At 46.6% G+C, this 18,921-nt stretch overlaps 3 protein-coding genes across 3 annotated transcripts; 1 reads left to right on the top strand and 2 right to left on the bottom strand.

Moving 5' to 3' along the window:
- The first annotated feature begins 4,544 nt into the window (after positions 1-4,544).
- LOC143831217 (olfactory receptor 13H1-like) lies at positions 4,545-5,483 on the top strand. Its single transcript, XM_077324280.1, has one exon. The coding sequence runs from the start codon at positions 4,548-4,550 to the stop codon at positions 5,481-5,483; it is 936 nt and encodes a 311-aa protein (XP_077180395.1). The 5' UTR covers positions 4,545-4,547.
- A 4,718-nt stretch (positions 5,484-10,201) lies between these two features.
- On the bottom strand, positions 10,202-15,317 carry LOC143831216 (olfactory receptor 10Q1-like). The gene is made up of 2 exons (XM_077324279.1): positions 14,904-15,317; positions 10,202-11,181 (listed from the first exon to the last, which is right to left on the bottom strand). Exons 1-2 carry the CDS (start codon positions 14,986-14,988, stop codon positions 10,202-10,204), a joined length of 1,065 nt encoding a protein of 354 aa, XP_077180394.1. The 5' UTR covers positions 14,989-15,317.
- A 1,473-nt stretch (positions 15,318-16,790) lies between these two features.
- LOC143831391 (olfactory receptor 10Q1-like) lies at positions 16,791-17,741 on the bottom strand. Its single transcript, XM_077324383.1, has one exon. It carries the CDS (start codon positions 17,739-17,741, stop codon positions 16,791-16,793), a length of 951 nt encoding a protein of 316 aa, XP_077180498.1.
- Positions 17,742-18,921: the final 1,180 nt, after the last annotated feature.

Here is an 18,921-nt window from a genome sequence, read left to right as displayed (position 1 = left end):
GTACTGTGAACACTCCATGTATATTAGGGCAGGGGGACATTTCGGTGTCTGTGGCCTAATTCACACAAGAAGGGGAAAGACACAGAACTGGGAGGAATTGGTTGCCATGTAATCTACCCCTAAGAAGAGCCTCCAGTCTGATTTTCCCTTCACATATATGAAGACATGGCTCTGGAAAGCTCATCTGTAACCACTATGCCACAATTCCCAAAGGTCAGTCCTCTTTCATACTCAACAAACATTCCAAACCACGGGTTCTTGTCACCCGTATCTCCACACCCATGGCCTCATTTGTCACCACGTCACCACAACGTCTCAAACAACACACACATTCAATTCCATGCCCTTACAGACTGGACAACCTCTCCCCTTCCTCTTCCCACCACCAAACTCTAGCGCCTGTTGTATTCTTGGATACAACGGGCTTTGCCCCTAGTTTGAAATAACATTCTTTCCTAACCTGTTAATATTAAAGTCTATATTCATTCCCCTGATCTCCGGGGAAGAGAGTCTTTTTGCACTGTGGGTTTTGTCTCTACTGCTACCATTTTCCTATTAGGTTCCTCTCCTCCCTGGAGTTTTAGGATGACCTGCTGGGATGCAGCCAGGCGTTCACAATTCCCTGAACGGCAGAGTTTCTTTCAACAGAAAGCCAAATCATTGGGAAGCAACTAACAGGCTTTCTTCACCACAGAGGTGGCTTATTCTGATATAACCTGAAGATGAGTTCTTCTCTTAAAACCTGCCAGCCGAACACAGTTCTGTGAAGGGGACTGGAATTCCTCACTCCATTTTTTTTCACCCTGAGGACAGTCTCCTTTTCAGATCCTGTTCTGCAGTGGAAATGGAACAAGGTGATGATGTTATCCATTCAGTCGTGTCCAACCCTCGAAAATTCTATAGGAAAGTTTCCACCGCGCATCTCTGTCAATGACAGCTTCTTTTAGTTGGTTCATGGTCGTCCCTGTATCGGCTTTGATCGTGTCGAGCCAGCAGATCCTTCGGCAACCAAGTTTCCTTTTGCCACTGACCATGCCGAGCATTAATGATTTTTCTAGTTCATTTGATCCCATGCTGTGTCCAAAGTAAGTAAGCTTCAGTTGTAATATCTTGCCTTCTAATGACATAGTTGGTTTGCTCCTCTCTAAAACTGTCTTGTTGGTAATTTTGGCTGTCCATGGGATTCGCAGGATTCTCTTCCAACACCATAATTTAAAAGCATCTATTTTCCTCCTGTCTTCTTTCTTTAGGGTCCAGCTTTCTCATCCATAGGTTGTTATGGGGAAGACAATGGTGTTGACTAGCTGGCATTTTGTATTAAGGCTGATATTTTTGCTTTCGGTGCATGCTTAACATTGCTTTCCGGCCCAGTGTTATTCGCCATCTGATTTCATGGCTGCATCCAGCACTTTGAGTGATCATAGAGCCAAGAAAGATGAAATCATCAATACATTCCATGTTCTCGTTGTCAATCGTGACTTTGGTGCTACTGCCAGTCGTTGTCATGATCTTGGTCTTTGTGATATTTAGGGTTTTCTCTTTTCACTTTCTTCTTTCAGTCTCTTTATCGGGGTTTTGAGATTATGCTCTGATTCCACAAGGAGTGTTTTATCATCAGCATAGCGGAGATTATTGTTGTTACGACCACCAATGTTGACTCCGATCGTAGATTCTTCCAGAAATGGAACATAGCATCTGAAAAAAATTATATTTCAATTCTTCTGCCTGCTGACAAGGTTCAACTGGTTCGAATCATTTCTTTTCTCCTCCAACACAGGTGAGTGTTACAGTAGGGTTCTTGCTTACTCCTAACACTCCTTACAAGGAGGACGAGGGACATCTTTGTGGAATCTTTATGGAATCCACTTTAAGAAATTCAGTCCCCGTTGTCTTCTCACGATTCTGCCTTATATTGGACAATTCTGCCTTATATTGGACCATTAATTGGACAAGGTCAGTATTTGAGTGGTAAACGATCTCTAGTCTCAAGTATGGGTTTTTGACATCACGACTATCCCATCCTTCTAAAGTGGAGACACTAGGGATTGAACCTAAAACCTTGAGAGTTCGCTTGGTGTAGTGGTTAGGAGTGCAGACTTCTAATCTGGCAAGCTGCGTTTGATTCCCAACTCCTCCTCCACATGCAGCCAGCTGGGTGACGTTGGGCTCACCACAGCACTGATAAAGCTGTTCTGACCGAGCAAGAATATCAGGGCTCTCTCAGCCTCACCTCCCTCACGGAGTGTCTGTTATGGGGAGAGGAAAGGGAAGGAGATTGTAAGCCGCTTTGAGACTTTTTCGGGTAGAGAAAAGCGGCATATAAGAACCAACTCTTATTCTTCAGTAATATCATGGCTCATCAAGCCCATATTACAGGGATTTATGAACCTGACTGTCCTGACTCAGATAGCCCAATTGCTCCTGAATTCATGAAATTTCGGAAGCTAAGCAGGGGCAGCCCCGGTTAGACTTCAGATAGGAGGCCACCCATCAAGCCCTGGGACAATATGCAGAGGCAAGCGGTGGGAAACAACCTGTTTTGTGAGTGGAAAACATTGTACACTTGGGGTAAGTCACCTGTTAATTGGTGGCACTTCGTACACCATGAAAATGATTGTCACTCCATAAAGGTAAAGGTACAGGTATCCCCTGTGCAAGCACCGAGTCATGTCTGGCCCTTGGGGTGATGCCCTCCAGCGTTTTCATGGCAGACTCAAAGCAGTGTGGCCTTGCCAGTGCCTTCCCCAGTCATTACCGTGTCACTCCATACATGCTGCAATTACTTGTGTCTATGTTCTCAAGAAGAGCTTCTTGTGGCACAGAGTTATAAGGCATCAGACATGCAGTCTGAAAGCTCTGCCCATGAGGCTGGGAGTTCGATCCCAGCAGCCGGCTCAAGGTTGACTCAGCCTTCCATCCCTCCGAGGTCGGTAAAATGACTGGGGAGGGCACTGGCAAGGCCACCCCGTATTGAGTCTGCCATGACAACGCTAGAGGGCATCGCCCAAAGAGTCAGACATGACTCGGTGCTTGCACAGGGGATACCTTTACCCTTATCTTTTTATGTTCTCGAGAGTTAGACAGAGCATCAGATTGCAACTAGGCTTGTGCACCAGGGGCCCGATCCAGACCAATTCAGCTTTGGCACCCATTGATTTTAAAGGTCATCAAAGCCAAATTGGTCTGGATCGGGCCCCTGGTGCACAAGCCTAATTGCAACTGAGCATGTAAGCCATAAGGAACTGTTTAGGTTTGCAAAGTCAAGTTTGTTTTAGTGGCTGGCATGCAAGAACACAGAGAATTTCTGATACCGAGGTGAAGAAAGAAAATGTAATTTAAAATGTGCAGCACAAACAACCGAATGTACATTTATAGCATCATTCAGAAACACCCGACAGTGCATACACGATAAGGTATCAAAAGATTTGTAAAACCTTTCCCTGTCCTACTATGATTTATATTGGTTTCTTTGTCCATCACGGTTGAAACTGAACTTTCTTTCTCACCCTCTAGATCAGGGGTAGTCAAACTGCGGCCCTCCAGATGTCCATGGACTACAATTCCCAGGAGCCCCTGCCAGCATTCGCTGGCAGGGGGGCTCCTGGGAATTGTAGTCCATGGACATCTGGAGGGCCGCAGTTTGACTACCCCTGCTCTAGATCATCTATCCCAGGCATTCGGGTGTGCCTTCAACTAAGAGAATAATAAAGGAATAACTAAAAATAGCCTGCCTTTGCATGACACCCCAGGGCTTGGTTCATCTCCCATCTGAACTCTAACAAGGGCTGACGCTGCTTAGGTTCTGAATTCTGATGTAATCAAGCATTAAAGCCATCCAGGTCAGGATAATCATTTTCATAAACGACTGTACTATGGGCTTGATGATCATTCAAATCCTGTGTGAAATTTTCAGCTGAGAATTATTATTACTACTAGGGACCAAGCCCGTTGTCCTTGTAAATACAACGGACACTAGGTGTGCTTTGACAGTCCGGGGAATTCTTGTCAGTCCGGGGCCAAGGGGCCAATAGTTGGGCCCTGTTTCCTATCCAGGACTCAGCTCACCCCCCCCCCTTGGGCTTACTGTTTTATTTATACCGCCCCCCAAGCGGTTTACAAATTATTGTTATTATTATTATTGTTATTAGTATTGTTATTAGTATTATTATTATTATTACTATTAAATTTCTTACCCGCCACTCCCAAGAGGCTCTTGGCGAGTTACAAAATGTGCATAGAAGCCCCAGTAAAATTTCCCCCTTAAAACACAAGCAAAAATTACAATCAAAACATAAAATGCATAAATGATAAATTACTCAGTTACACTCTTTGACTATAATAACATTTGAAAACCTAAATGAGAAAAGCAACCAGCAAACTCAGGCTCTCTGCTTTTTATAGATTGATTCTTCTGGGGACTTGGTCTGGCACAAGTGTTTTGGTTTTTCTTCAACGACCCAATTTTTTCCCCCCCAATTGGCGGCCTAAACCTTAAAGAACTCTCCTCACACAATGTCTTGTCCTGGGGAGAAGATGCACAGCAGAACATGAACAACAACAGTGAGACGATGGTGACCGAGTTCATTTTACTTGGTCTCTCTGACCATCCTGTGGCTCAGGTCATCTTCTTCTGGATTGTTCTGGTATTCTACCTCATCAACTTGCTGGGGAACGGCCTGATGGTTCTCCTGATCATCACTGACTCTCACCTGCATACGCCCATGTACTTTTTCCTCAGCAACCTCTCCTTCCTAGACATCTGCTACACCAGCAGCAGCCTCCCCCAGGCCTTGGTTACCAGTACCACAGAGAGAACGACCATTTCCTTCATCGGCTGCATGGCCCAGGTTCACATCAGTCTGTACCTAGGCACCACGGAGTGTGTCCTCCTGGCTGTCATGGCCTATGACCGCTTTGTGGCCATATGCAGCCCCCTCCACTACACGGTGATCATGAGCTGGAACGTTTGTGTCCGAATGGCCCTTGGAACTTGGGGCACTGGCTTAATCCTGACCCTCATCCCTACCGTCACGGGCCCTAAAAGGTTCTGTGGCTCCAATGTCATCAACCATTTCACTTGTGAGGCCCAAACGCTTGGCAAGCTGATCTGTGGCAACACCCATTTAAGTAATATAGTTTCTTTTATCAACAGTGTACTGGTACTTATTGTACCCTTTACGTTTATCTTGGTGACGTATTTCCGAATCGGCTTGGCTGTTTGGCGGATCCGTTCTGACCAGGGCTGGAGGAAGGCTCTGTCTACCTGTAGCTCTCACCTCACAGTGGTCGGCATCTTCTACGGTTCAGCCATGGCCATGTACCTGCAACCCAAGTCCAAATACACCTCCGACAGAGACAAAATATTCTCCGTTTTCTACGGGGCTGTGACTCCCATGCTCAACCCTCTGATCTATAGTCTGAGGAACAAGGATGTGAAACGGGCACTGCAAAAATTATTTCGGGGAAAGGGATCCGGAATTTAAATGCATCTTTTCCCTTCCTGCCGCCCTATACGGTCTTCATTTAGCATTTTACTTCATTTTCCATACTGGGCACTGCTGAAATGCTGAGTGACACAATTCTCACTTTTTACAATTTGTTTGTATAAATTGGTTTCTCACTGAGGAGGGAAGCAGGATGTTTGGTGGTGCTGCTATTGTGCATGCTGATATCTATGTACTCTGGAGACTGGCATGTCAGCTCAATCTTTAGACATCAAATAAGCTGCTGTGATATCGCTGTTTTACTTTAGTGTGTATATTTATTGACTTATTTATTGACTTATTAAGGAAAAGAAAGCAAACAGAAGTAAGAAAGTAATCAGCTCATTAGTCTCACGTTCATACATTATTGATAACACATTTTAAGAAAAAGTCTCAGCATTCATGAGAGTCTTCTGGTGGGAAGAAGAAGAAGAAGAAGAAGAAGAAGAAGAAGAAGAAGAAGAAGAAGAAGAATTGGTTCTTATATGCTGCTCATCTTCCCTTTCCTCTCCCCACAACAGACACCCTGTGAAGGAGGTGAGGCTGAGAGAGCCCTGATATTACTGAAGAAGAAGAAAAGTTGGTTCTTATATGCCACTTTTCCCTACCCGAAGGAGGCTCAAAACGGCTTACAGTCGCCTTCCCTTTCCTCTCCCCACAACAGACACCCTGTGAGGTAGGTGAGGCTGAGAGAGCCCTGATATCACTGCTCAGTCAGAACAGCTTTATCAGTGCTGTGTTGAGCCCAAGGTCACCCTGCTGGCTGCATATGGGGGAGCGGGGAATCAAACCCAGCTCGCCAGATTAGAAGTCTGCACTCCTAACCACTACACCAAGCTGGCTCTCCTGTTCATCAGGTTGGTGAGTCTCACCATCAAAGCATATGAAGAAAGATGGTGCTTTTATCTCGAGGCAACTGGAAGTATGGCTGCAGACATCACATAGAAGAGAAATTATCTAGCGAAAATAGGCAAACTCACAGGAAAAATGCATACCAACATTCCTTTTCCGTCTAGTGGAAACTTAAACTCCAGCGTTCTCTGCAATTTCTCATGTATTTTTAACCCAGAGCAAGCTTAAATCTTTGGAAACCCAGGTTCAAATAAGCAGCTATGATACTGCTGTTAATGTCAATCACCCTTTCACAACCTAAGCTAGTTCACAGAGCTGTTGTGGGGGTAAAGGGACGGTGGAGCCAAATTATGCTGGCTACCAGGTGCACCTAGCAGCCGGAAGCCGGTCTGGCATCATTGTCAAGAACAGCCAGTTCTAAACTGGAGAACGGGATTTGATTCCCCATGCCTCCTCCACGTGAAGCCAGCTGGGTGACCGTGGGCCAGTCACAGCTCTCTCAGAGCTCTCTCAGCTCCACATACCTCACAACAGGTGCCTGTTGTGGAGAGAGGAAAGAAACACAATAGGATGCTGCTTTTGAGACTCCTCATCATGACTAACACGTCAGTTAAATCTTTGGTAACCCCGGTTCAAATTTGCTGCCTTGATAATTGCTGTTTTACCTCAGTCAGTCACCCTCTCCCTGCCTAACCTGCCCCACAGAGCTGCTGTGGGGATAATATGGCGGTGGAACATATTATGTAGGCCCCTGTGGCAAAATGTGGCTGGGAAAATATCAAAGAGACCGTTTTTTCTCTGTTTTCTGGAAGAGAGCTAGCCTGACTGCTTGCCTTCCTTCGAACACTGGTAGACCTGGCTGACAGTCAATAGATGGTCAAGTATTCTCCACTTCCTCCTAGTGCAACCTATTAGATTTAAACAACAATATCAAAAATGATTTATTTTCATTTCAAAAAGGAGAGAGTTCACATCTATGACAGTGTGATCCCACCTTGTGACACTTGCATTTATGGAAATAACTATAACCCAACTTCAACAGGTATCATATTTGGAACAATATTCAACACATCTACAAACAACCATCTTTGGAACAATATTCAACACATCTAACAGCAACCAAGAGTTAACCATTCAGGCCTGTTGTCTTTGGGCAGACCAGGGCCTCAGTCTTTCTGGCTTCTGTCCAGGCAGTCCCTTGAAGAAGCACCAACTTGCAGCTGTGCTCTCTTGGAAGATCTTCTGTTCCTCGCAGAAGTCTCTGGTATCTTTGCATTCAGATGGAAGGCATCAGGATACAAATAACAGCAGAATTCCTAAAATGTTAATAGTTTTCAAACAAAGGAGTGCTTCTAAGGGGAAAGAGCTTCTCCTTTCAGCTTCAGGTATCCAAACCTTCTGGAGAAATTGTGCCTTTTCTTCCTTATAAAAAATATCCCAACTCTCTATTTGCCTCTAGTGGACTCAGGGTAACACTAGAAGGTATCAGAGAAGTGGAAGTTTGAGATACTAGAGAGTCTATAGCAGCCTTTCTCAAATTTTTTACCATTAAGAAAGCCTGAAACATTCTTCAGGCTCTGAGAAACTCTGGAAGTGGCACCATCGTGCAGAATATGGTTGGTCAGAACACTGCTCCTGGGCCCGGCTGCTCCTGGGACTGGCAGAAGCCCCAGGGGGGCGGCCGGGCGGGTGCCCATGCGGGCGGAGGCCTTCTGCCTGCCCCAGGAGCAGACGCGTCGCAGACACAGCGAGGCTGCTCCTGGGCCCGGCAGAAGCCCCAGGATGGCGTCTGGGCGGATGTCCGGCCGAGTGGGGAACTTCTGCTGGCCCCAGGAACAGCCCCGCTGCGTCTGCAACGCAGCGAGGCTCTTCCTGGGCCCAGCAGATGCCCCGGGGTCGCAGCCAGGCAGATGGGGCCCAGGAAAAGCTGCGTTGCAGATGCGGCGGGGCTGCCCCTGCACCTGGCACAAGCCCCGAGGTGGCCAGGGAGCCGCCCAGGGGGGGGCTGTCGGGCCCACACCTCTCTGCCCCGCGGTGATCCCCTGCACCCCCCCCACTCTCCCTCATGCTCCGCCACTGCTTCTCAGCCCCAACACCCAGCCACCCACCACTCTCTTCCCCTGCGACCCCCCTTACTCCCCTCTCTCTCTGCCTCTTTCTCTCCCTCTCGCTTGCTCTGTTTCTCTCTTTCTCCTTTCCTTTCTTTCTCCCTTTCCTCCTTTATTCCTTCGTTCTCTCCATCCATCCACCCACCCCTTAATCTCCTTTCTCACACTTATGTATCCATTTCTCTTCTGCCTTCCTTTCTACCATTCTTGCTCCCATCATTTACTCTCCTTTCTCCCTACACCCCCTCTCTCATTTTCTCTCTCCCTCTCTCTCTCTTTCTCCCTTTCTCTATGCCTGCCTGCCTGCCTTCTCTCCCTCCCTCCCTCCCTGGCTTCCCCCAACCATCCCCTGCCCGCTAGCACCCGCTATATTTTCTCTACAGCGGGCTTAAATTCTAGTTTTAACATAACTGCAGGGAGGGGGGATGGAGCTGCATGGACCTGCCCCAGCCCTGTTTCCCCAGGCTGCGTTTGGTGAAAAAGAACAAACCAGTAGCCAGCCCAGAGTGCTGGTGTGGCTCTGTTCACAAAGCAACTGAAAATATTTCTGTGCTGTCACTTCCTGTGCTGTGGGAGTGGCCTGGAGATGCCTCACCCAATGGAAGTGGTGGAATGATGTCACTTCTGGTAACATGTGACTTCTGGGGGCATGGCAGGAAGTATGGCCTGATGACATCACTTCCATACTTTCTCGAAGCATGGAGAATGTTTCAGGGGTTTCTCGATGGTTCAAAAGGCTGAACTAATGGGAAAATTCCAAAAACTTCTAAAGTTGGCATACACACCCCATCACCTCCTCTGTGAGTTTGCACTACCGGATGGGCCCTGCTATGGAGAAAGATGCCAAGTGGCTACTGGAAAGATAACTAGGAGTTTGGTTTGAGCCTCTAAGGATGGGGAAGGTACGTGTCACCACCCCCAAGGAAGCCAGACCCCAGGTGGGACCTAGGGATCCCCTGGAATTGTAGCTCATCTCCAGACCGCAGAGATCCATTCGCCTGGAGGAAATGGCTGCTTTGGAGGGGGACTCCATAGCATTATACCCCACTGAGGTCCCTCCCTGCCCCACTCCTGCCTCCACCCCCAAAGTGTCCAGATATTTCCCAGCTTAGACCTGTCAACCCTACCACCATCAATAAACAAGGTTTTTATCATTACTATCTGTGGGAGACCAACCTGATTGGACACACCAGGTAGCTTCCAGGCCAAAGTTTATCAGCATTGTATTCCTTTTGTTAAAATGTGTCATTTTCAGCGTTTCTGTCACTGTACTAAAATTTCATGTTTGACTCTTATTCTCCCACAATAATTCTCCACAGAAGGCAGTGAGATACACTTCCCCTTAAATCAGTGGTTCTCAAATGGGGGGTCAGGACCCCTTTGGGGGTCGAACAACCCTTTCATAGGGGTCGTGGCAGGGCAAGCAGCTTGGCCGGGGGGGGCGCCATCCACACAACAGCCTTGTGGGGTAGATATAGCGTTCATCTGTCTGGAGCAGTGGGAAATAGCGAGATCGGCATGGTAGGACAAGAGGCAGAACTGAACTGAGAGACACTGGAAAAAAACCAATTTATGTACAATCATGAACAATGGATCTTCACACCATTGGTCAGTTTCAGTTTAATTTCTGAGAAAGTACACATGCACAGTTTTATGGTTGGGGGTCACCACACCATGAGGAACTGCATTAAAGGGTCGCGACATTAGGAAGGTTGAGGACCACTGGCTTAAATCAACCACAGATGTCCACCCTTCTGGTCAGAAACTCACTATTTTTTTCTGAAAGGAGACTTTGCTCCCTATTGCCTTCCTCAAAGCTCCCTTCACCTCCTTGTTCCTGAGACTGTAGATCATGGGATACAGCATAGGGGTGACGTTGGTGTAGATCAGAGAGACCACTTTGTCTTGCTCCAGGGAGTAGCTGGCCTTGGGCCGGATGTAGATGAAAATGGCGCAGCCGTAGTGGAGGACGGCCACCACCAGATGGGCCGCGCAGGTGGAGAAGGCCTTTCTCCTGCCTTGAGAGCATTTGATCTTCAGAACGGAGTGGGTGATAAACACATACGAAACAAGGATCAGGAGGAAGGGGACCAGAAGAGCCATCAGGCAGGCGACGAAGACCAAAATCTCATCAGTGTGGGTGTCGCTACAGGCCAGGAAGAGCACCGGTGGAATGTCACAGAAGAAGTGGTTGATCACGTGAGAACCGCAAAAAGGCAGCCGGAAAATCAATGCCGTGAGGCCCAAGGATAAGACAAAGCCGGTAGCACACACGGTCACTAGTAACTGGAGACAGAGTGCCCGGTTCATTATAGAAGTATAGCGCAAAGGATTGCAGATGGCCACATACCTGTCGTAGGCCATCACTGCCAGCAGGAAACACTCCGACGTGCCCAGGGCTATGAAGAAATACATCTGCGTGGCACAGGCGGATAAGGAGACCTTCCGGCTGCTGGCTACAAAATTCGCCAACATCTTGGGCACAATGACCAGGGTGTAGAAGATCTCGATGGTGGAGAGGTTGCGGAGGAAGAAATACATGGGGGTGTGAAGGCTGGGCTCAACCAAAGTCACGACCACAATGGACAAGTGCCCGGACAGAGTGACCAAATGCATGGCCAGAAATACCCAAAAGAGAAAGACCGCATATTCCGGTTGGTTCGAAAAGCCGAGCATGACGAAGTCCTTGGAAGCATTCCTGTGATTCCAAAGATGGGGCTCCATCGAGAAAGAGAATCCTGCAAGGATGGGAAAGATGGAGGTGATATGAGCAACCTGACTGCCAAACTCTGGCTCGGAGGCTTTTGAAAAACTCTGGTATTGGAAGGGATTTCCTTCACTATAGCAGGTTATCCCACCCCACCCCCCAAGGATATTTCGGGTAAAAGTCTTAAGAACATGAAATTTAGCAGAATGTTTGCTTGGGCCAGTAAACACAGCATGCAGCTGAGTATATGTGGTCAGAAAACAACAAACAAAGTAAAATACATGCTCTGATCATTCTGATTCACGAATAGAAGCATTTATTAGTAAACTGAAGATTACACGTTAAGAGGTAAACAGAAGATCCCTGTTCTAATCTAAATAGTTGGATGGAGAGAGCTGCTGCAGGCATCTCTGAATCCACCATGTTGCCGTCTGGAAAGATGGAGGAGAAGAGGAAAGGGGGAAGTAGGAAATGGGAAATTAACCCTAGGGACATCTCTGATGGAGCTATCAGAGTTCAGCAGGACCTGCAAAACGGAGCTCTTCCGCCAGGTTTTTGGTTGAGGTCAGGGCCAGGAACAAGAGGGCACCCTCCTCAGGTTGCTCTTGTTGTTGTTGTTGTTATTGTTATTATTATTATTATTCGATTTATTTCCTGCTACTCCCTACAGGCTCGTGGCGGGTAACAATAGTCTCAAAATCCCCCGTAAAAAAACCCATTAAAAGACTATAAAAATACCCAACACGGCGGAAAATACCACTCTCCCCTACCCAAACAAGGGCATTGGGGGATGGAGGGTAATGATGACTACTTCAAACCCCCACACAATAACATTCAGTGTATCCCACCCTGGGGGGTGGATGGCTGCAGGGATGGGGGGAGGAATTATACCACCAATTTTGTTTTATCCTCTTTTAGCTATGTTTTTTTGTTTTGTTTTGTTATGGGATGGAGTTTTATCATGTTTTATGGGGGGGCTAAATTGTGTCCCGCCACAAGAGTGGCGGGCTAAAAATGGAAGGAAGGAAGGAAGGAAGGAAGGAAGGAAGGAAGGAAGGAAGGAAGGAAGGAAGGAAGGAAGGAAGGAAGGAAGGAAGGAAGGAAGGAAGGAAGGAAGGAATTAGATCAAAAAGATGAGTCCTCAGTGTTCCTGTCTATCTCGCTAACTCTATGGTAGAGAGAGTTCCAGCTTTGAAGGTAGATGGTTTGGAGAGAGTTATATCTAACACTCCCACCCACTCCAGCCCTAAATGCCCACCCAGGGACAAGAACAACAAGTGGAGAGATCCAAGTCTTCCTTGGGAGAGGGGGAATCAATGAAAATGCTTCCCTCCTTCAATCAGCTGAGTTCGTCACTAGATCTAACCCACAAGCGAACACATTTTGCTACGCTGTTCCCTTTATAATGCTATAATCCAGCCAATTTTAGACAGATATTCAAATCTCCCATCAAAAGATAAAATTAAGAAACTTCTTTAATGACGAAAACTGACAAGCAGCTATATGAACTGCTAAATTTTGTGCAGCTGCCATTAAATTGTGTGGCATAGACATAGGGCAGAAAGTTTCCTCTTTGACTTAATCGAATAATACAAGGACTTGATATTTAGCCAGTGTTTTTTTTAAAGATGGCATGTTTTATGCCTGTGATTTTAAACACCCCTTTTGTACACAGTCAGAGTAGTTCAGCAGTGGAATAGGCTGCCTAAGGAGGTGATGAGCTCCCCCTCACTGGCAGTCTTCAAGCAAAGGTTGGATGCACACTTTTCTTGGATGCTTTAGGAAGCTTTGGGCTGATCCTGCGTTGAGCAGGGGGTGGGACTAGATGGCCGGTATGGCCCCTTCCAACTCTATGATTCTATGATCCTACTCAGATATTTTCCTTCCGTATTCATTCGATATTTTGTGTATTTAAACTTGAATGAGCCTGAATGAGCATAAAAAAAATTTGACATGACTTTGACACTGGATCCAACTCTCTTTTTGTTGGAATATACATGATGATCTATTGTGCATGAATACAGAGAGAGGATTGGGTAATAACACTGTGTGTGTCTGCACACACAGGATAATGCACTTTCAATGTGCTTTGGCAGCTGGATTTTCCTGTGCGGAACATCACTGGCAGTCTTCAAGCAAAGGTTGGATACACACTTTTCTTGGATGCTTTAGGATGCTTAGGGCTGATCCTGCGTTGAGCAGGGGGTTGGACTAGATGGCCTGTATGGCCCCTTCCAACTCTATGACTCTATGATTCTATGAAAATCTACTTCAAAAGTGCATTGAAAGTGCATTATCTATTGTGTGCAGACTAGGCCCAGGACATCTGCAATAAAAGGAAGTTCAGGCATATGAGTGCTTAAAGAGATATTCACCCAGAAAGGTTGTTTCCAGTTACCCTTGGATTAGAAAAGTCATTGGCAATACAGAGCAGATATCTACATCTTATTTCCATGGATAAACCATTGTTCTTGTCATCACATGGGAGTTTTTTCAAGATCCAGTCAATCTTGGGGAGAGGCTCAGACCTGATCTGGAAAGCTGTATCTGAAGAGGTGAGCCATGACTCACAAATGTGCCCCTGCCACAGATTTTGTTCATTTTTAGTGTCCTGTTAAATAAAGTCTTGAGGCCAACAAAGTTTTATTCGAGGTATATTAAATTTTACTAATGTGCATATGCAAATACATATGCTAGGGGACTTTGTAAAGTTTTACTTAGTTTAGAACCTCAGCACATCTTCCCCTGTCCCTGGTGAAAGGGTTTGACCCCAAAATTCCCCCCAAATTCTGCTGCTCTTTTTCATTTCGTTTTGATCAGCAACTTACCGCTGCTTGTCCCTTATATTACTTGAAGAGCCAGGCCAGACTTGTCATTTATTAATCTGACAGAAATGGTATCCTGCTTTTCTGTGGCTAACAATTGAAGATGTGCATGTTCAAATTATATTTTAAAACCATTCAAATTAACCCCCTCTTAACCGTGCAACCTCTCCAAATTCATCTGCCTTTCTTCTTCATTTGAAGCATTTCCCCCCTCATAAAAATACTTCAAGCAATGGAGCAAATTTGGGAACAGCCACTTAAGGACTGTACTTCATCTCCCTATGTTGGGGTATCAGCCCACGATCAACTGTATCGAATGCTATATAAATATCAAAAACGTAGCATTGTTTTTATAAATGATGGAACAATTTTTCCAGATCTTTAACATAAATCGCAAAGTCAAATAGTGTGTTCATGTTTTTAAGAAAGAAGACCAATACATTGCACGAGACCACGTGGCTTAGTTCTTAGACTGCTGGGCATGAGTTCCGATCCTGCTTCATCTTTGCAGCTAAGTGGATGCCAGTGGGCTAATCTGTTTCTCAGAGTGACATACCTCACGGAATTGTTGTGACAATTGCGGGGGTTACAGAGAGCCCTGTCTACTGCCCTGAGTGTCTTCGATGAACAGCAAGTGATACGGTAGAACAATAAGACCAAATTCCCAGAAACTATGGTAATTTCCTCCCTATCTGGAATGACCAGGACAAATGTTTGACCCAAGCAAAGGGACTCTTCTTATCATAGAATCATAGAATCATAGAATCATAGAGTTGGAAGGGGCCATACAGGCCATCTAGTCCAACCCCCTGCTCAACGCAGGATTAGCCCTAAGCATCCTAAAGCATTCTTAGACATATTTCTTTTCTGTAGAGTTTCACAGCTGCTAGAATGCCCTCCTAAACAGACAGAATGAAGCTTCTCTTACCTCTGAGCTCAGTCAATCTCCGTTCCTGTACAAAATTCAGATGGAAAACGACACCATGGTGAAACGAATGCCACACCGATAACATGGCAGGTGGCGAACGAATGATACCCTGAGATACAGCGGATACCCTGAGATCACCACATCTTCCCCCAGGCAAGCAAAAAGGGCTGAGCTGAACTGGGATCCTTTACCACGACTTTTCACTGACTGATAATCATACTTCACAAGCCCGACATTGTCATCGTTCTCCTTTGCCTCTCAGACGATTCTATCAGAAGTCAGCTCATAGATTTAAGCAGCAGAGTCCTCATCTGATGGGCAAATGCTTCAGGCTTCGAGAGGCACTTGAAACATCTCCCAGGCCTCGAGGGGGCAGAGTTGGTGGAAATTTCAGAAGACATCCCCGGGGCAAAAAAAAAAATTCCTCGCAAAAACTTTCCCAAACAGCAGACTCTGCTTCTGCTTGGCTGTCGGAGCTTAGATTGGCCGAGCGGATTTTATTTATATTGCTTCAACAGCTGCTGCCGCCTCAACAAACTGACATTGGTGGTAAAATGTAGACCTCTGGGAGGGCATTTCCGCACCCTTCAAATGTAGTGAAATGTTTCCTTAAGTAGTCATTATATTCTGGCCCCTCCATATGGCGTCGCCAACGTCTAGCGTCTGGGCAGTAACTGGCCGGCTACATCCTCCGTCTTAAAGCACTAGTTGGGGAATCACATAAAGTGGATTCCCCAGCCTATTTAGCTCAAGCTACAGGAGGTATCCAGAAGAGGGAAGGTATGGATTCTCAAATGCATTAAAGGCACCTGCCTTGTCCTGCCCTCACACCCGCCTCCCTCTCCCTTGTCCCTGGGGATTTCTTTTTTTTTAAGTCTAACATCCTGGAGCAACGAACAGGCGGACAAGCATGCAGGTGATGCCAAAAATAAAAGAATTTTTTTCCCAAAGTTGTAATACAAAGCATGCCTCTAAATTTCCCTCCTCCCCAAAATCAGGAACGAGATTAATTCTTTTAAGTATGAAGTCTCGTGATTCCATAAGGGGGGGGCATTCAAAAAGCTCTATGCATCTAAGGTTAGATGCATAGGTGTTTAAACGGAGAACTATGAATTTTTTTTAAAAAAATAGCAGGCATTGCAGGCCCTTTAAGGAGAACCTCTAACTCCCACAGACCAATAGTCCCATCCCCCAACAGACGACTCAATAGCCCTTTTAACTCAGTGCCTCAGGGAGGGTGTTTGGAGGAAGGACCTAGCAGCTCTTCCTTTTCCCCAACCTCAACCATATGCCTGGTGGAAGAGCGCCATCTTGCAGGCCGAGTGGAAACGTGATCGCTCTAACAGGGCCCTCAGCTCTTCCGAGAGCTCATTCCACCAGGTAGGGGCCAGAACTGAAAAGGCCCTGGCCCTGTACGAGGCAAGGAGCATTTCCCACGGGCTAGGGGTCACCAACCTGTTTAGATTTACAGAGTGAAGAGCTCTGCATGAGGCATGCCAGACAGCGCCTCAGATATGCCAGGCCCAGACCGCAAATGGACTTGGAAATGGAAAGTAAATTTGCAGAGCATCTGTTGGTGACAGCTCATGAGTCTGTGGACTTGTGGCAAGAGAAGACCCCCCCCCCCGCCTGTGGGAGCCCTCCCCACAACCTGACCCCCCCTTGGTTCCCTATTGTGAAGTGTAGACAGACCCACCAAGGAAAAGCCTGGGCAATTATTATTTGCCTCTCTGCTGCTGAGCAAGCATGGTTCATTTTTAATCAGTCAAGATACATTTCCTTCCCAAAAATGGCCAGGCCATTGTTTTGTTAGGCCATTCTACCCATAGCTAAACCACCACCACCACTACCACCACCACCGAACCCTAGGCCTCAGTTGTGCTAGTACTACGTTTCCGTGGAAACAAATTTCCTTTCCCATATTCTCTTGAGCGCTCCCTTGACTTCCTTGTTCCTGAGACTGTAAATCATGGGGTACAGCATGGGTGTGACATTGGTGTAGATTAAAGAGACCACCTTGTCCTGATCCAGGGAGTAGCTGGATTTGGGACGGATATATATGAAGATGGCACAACCGTAATGGAGCATGGCTACAGTCAAGTGAGCAGCGCACGTGGAGAAGGCCTTCTTCCTGTCCTCAGCATACCTGATCCTGAAGATGGAATTGGCAATGAACACGTAGGAAACCAAAATGAGGAGGAACGGGATGAGCAAGATCATCATGCAGACAAGGAACACGGCCACCTCGTTGACACGGGTGTCACTGCAGGCCAGGAACAGCATAGGTGGGATGTCACAGAAGAAGTGGTTGACCTCGTGTGAGCCACAGAAGGGCATCCTGAAAATCAGGGTGGTGAGCCCTAGTGAGATTGTGAAGCCACTGACACAAGCCATCACGAGGAGCTGCATGCACAAGTTCCGGCTCATGACGACAGCATAGCGCAGAGGGTTACATATGGCCACGTAGCGGTCATAGGACATCACAGCCAGGAGGAAGCACTCAGCACCCCCAAGAGCAATGAAAAAATACATCTGTGTGGCACAGTCTATCAAGGAGACTTTTCTGTTCTTGGCCAAGAAGTTGGTCAACATCTTGGGCACTATGGCCAGAGTGTAGCAGACTTCGATGGAGGACAGGTTGCGAAGGAAGAAGTACATAGGGGTTTGGAGGGCAGGGTCAATTAACGTCACAGCCACAATGGTCAAGTGGCCTGAGAGGGTGATGAGGTGCATGAGAAGGAAGAGAGCAAACAGCATGATCTGAAACTGTTCACCGGCGTTGAATCCCAGGATCAGAAAATCAGCTTCATGGCTGCTATTCTGGTTAAGCGTCTCCATTCTACTTTCCGCAATCATCCCATCTTGCTAGTGCATAAGAGGAAAGGAAAGATATAAGAGGGCAATAATGCTAATATTAATACTACTAAGAATCATAATATTAAAAGGTAAACAAGGATGATGAGGAGGCCTCACTTCAAGAAGGACATCGATAAAATTGAAAGGGTACAGAGGAGAGCGACGAGGATGATCTGGGGCCAAGGGACCAAGCCCTATGAAGATAGGTTGAGGGACTTGGGAATGTTCAGCCTGGAGAAAAGGAGGTTGAGAGGGGACATGATAGCCCTCTTTAAGTATTTGAAAGGTTGTCACTTGGAGGAGGGCAGGATGCTGTTCCCATTGGCTGCAGGGGAGAGGACACTCAGTAATGGGTTTAAACTACAAGTACAACGATATAGGCTAGATATCAGGGAAATAATTTTCATAGTCAGAGTAGTTCAGCAGTGAAATAGGCAGCCTAAGGAGGTGGTGAGCTCCCCTTCACTGGCAGTCTTCAAGCAAAGGTTGGATACACACTTTTCTTGGATGCTTTAGGATGCTTAGGGCTGATCCTGCATTGAGCAGGGGATTGGACTAGATGGCCTGTATGGCCCCTTCCAACTCTATAATTCTATGATTCTAAGTTCAAAACTAGGGCCACAATTCCACAGGAATGCAGGGAAAGTGTGTATTGTGGTATTAATGTAGAACAGCTTCCTGAGCATTATGACCCTTGTTCATATTGTTACATGATGCTAGAATTCAGGTAGCACCTGGAGATCTCCTGCACTTACAATTGACATCCAGTAGGCCAAGATCAGTTCCCCTGGAGAAAATAGGAGCCTCGGAGGGGGAATTCTTTGGTATTGTACCTTGTCAAGGTCCCATCCCTCCGCAAACCCTGCCCTCCCTAGGTTCCACCCCAAAAATCTCCAGATATTTTTCAACTGAGCTGGCAACCCTAGATAACACTGACAAAGCATGGTGGAGAAGGAGTGCACAAATCCTCCAGATCTACCATCAGTTAGATCAGCACCCATTTGAACAGCATGAAGGGGCATGGTGGACATGTCAGAAGGCAAAAAAATTGGACACAGATACATGCATTGATCCCAGGCAAGCCGGATCATGTCAGATCTTGGAAGCTAAGCAGGACTGGCCCTGGCTAGTATTTGGATGAGAAACCTCCAAATATTTGGGT

The sequence above is a fragment of the Paroedura picta genome, chromosome 3, assembly GCF_049243985.1.
Source record: "Paroedura picta isolate Pp20150507F chromosome 3, Ppicta_v3.0, whole genome shotgun sequence".
Lineage (NCBI taxonomy): Eukaryota > Metazoa > Chordata > Lepidosauria > Squamata > Gekkonidae > Paroedura > Paroedura picta.
The sequence above is the reverse complement of the archived record's forward strand: the minus strand, read 5'-3'. Positions and strand labels throughout refer to the sequence as shown.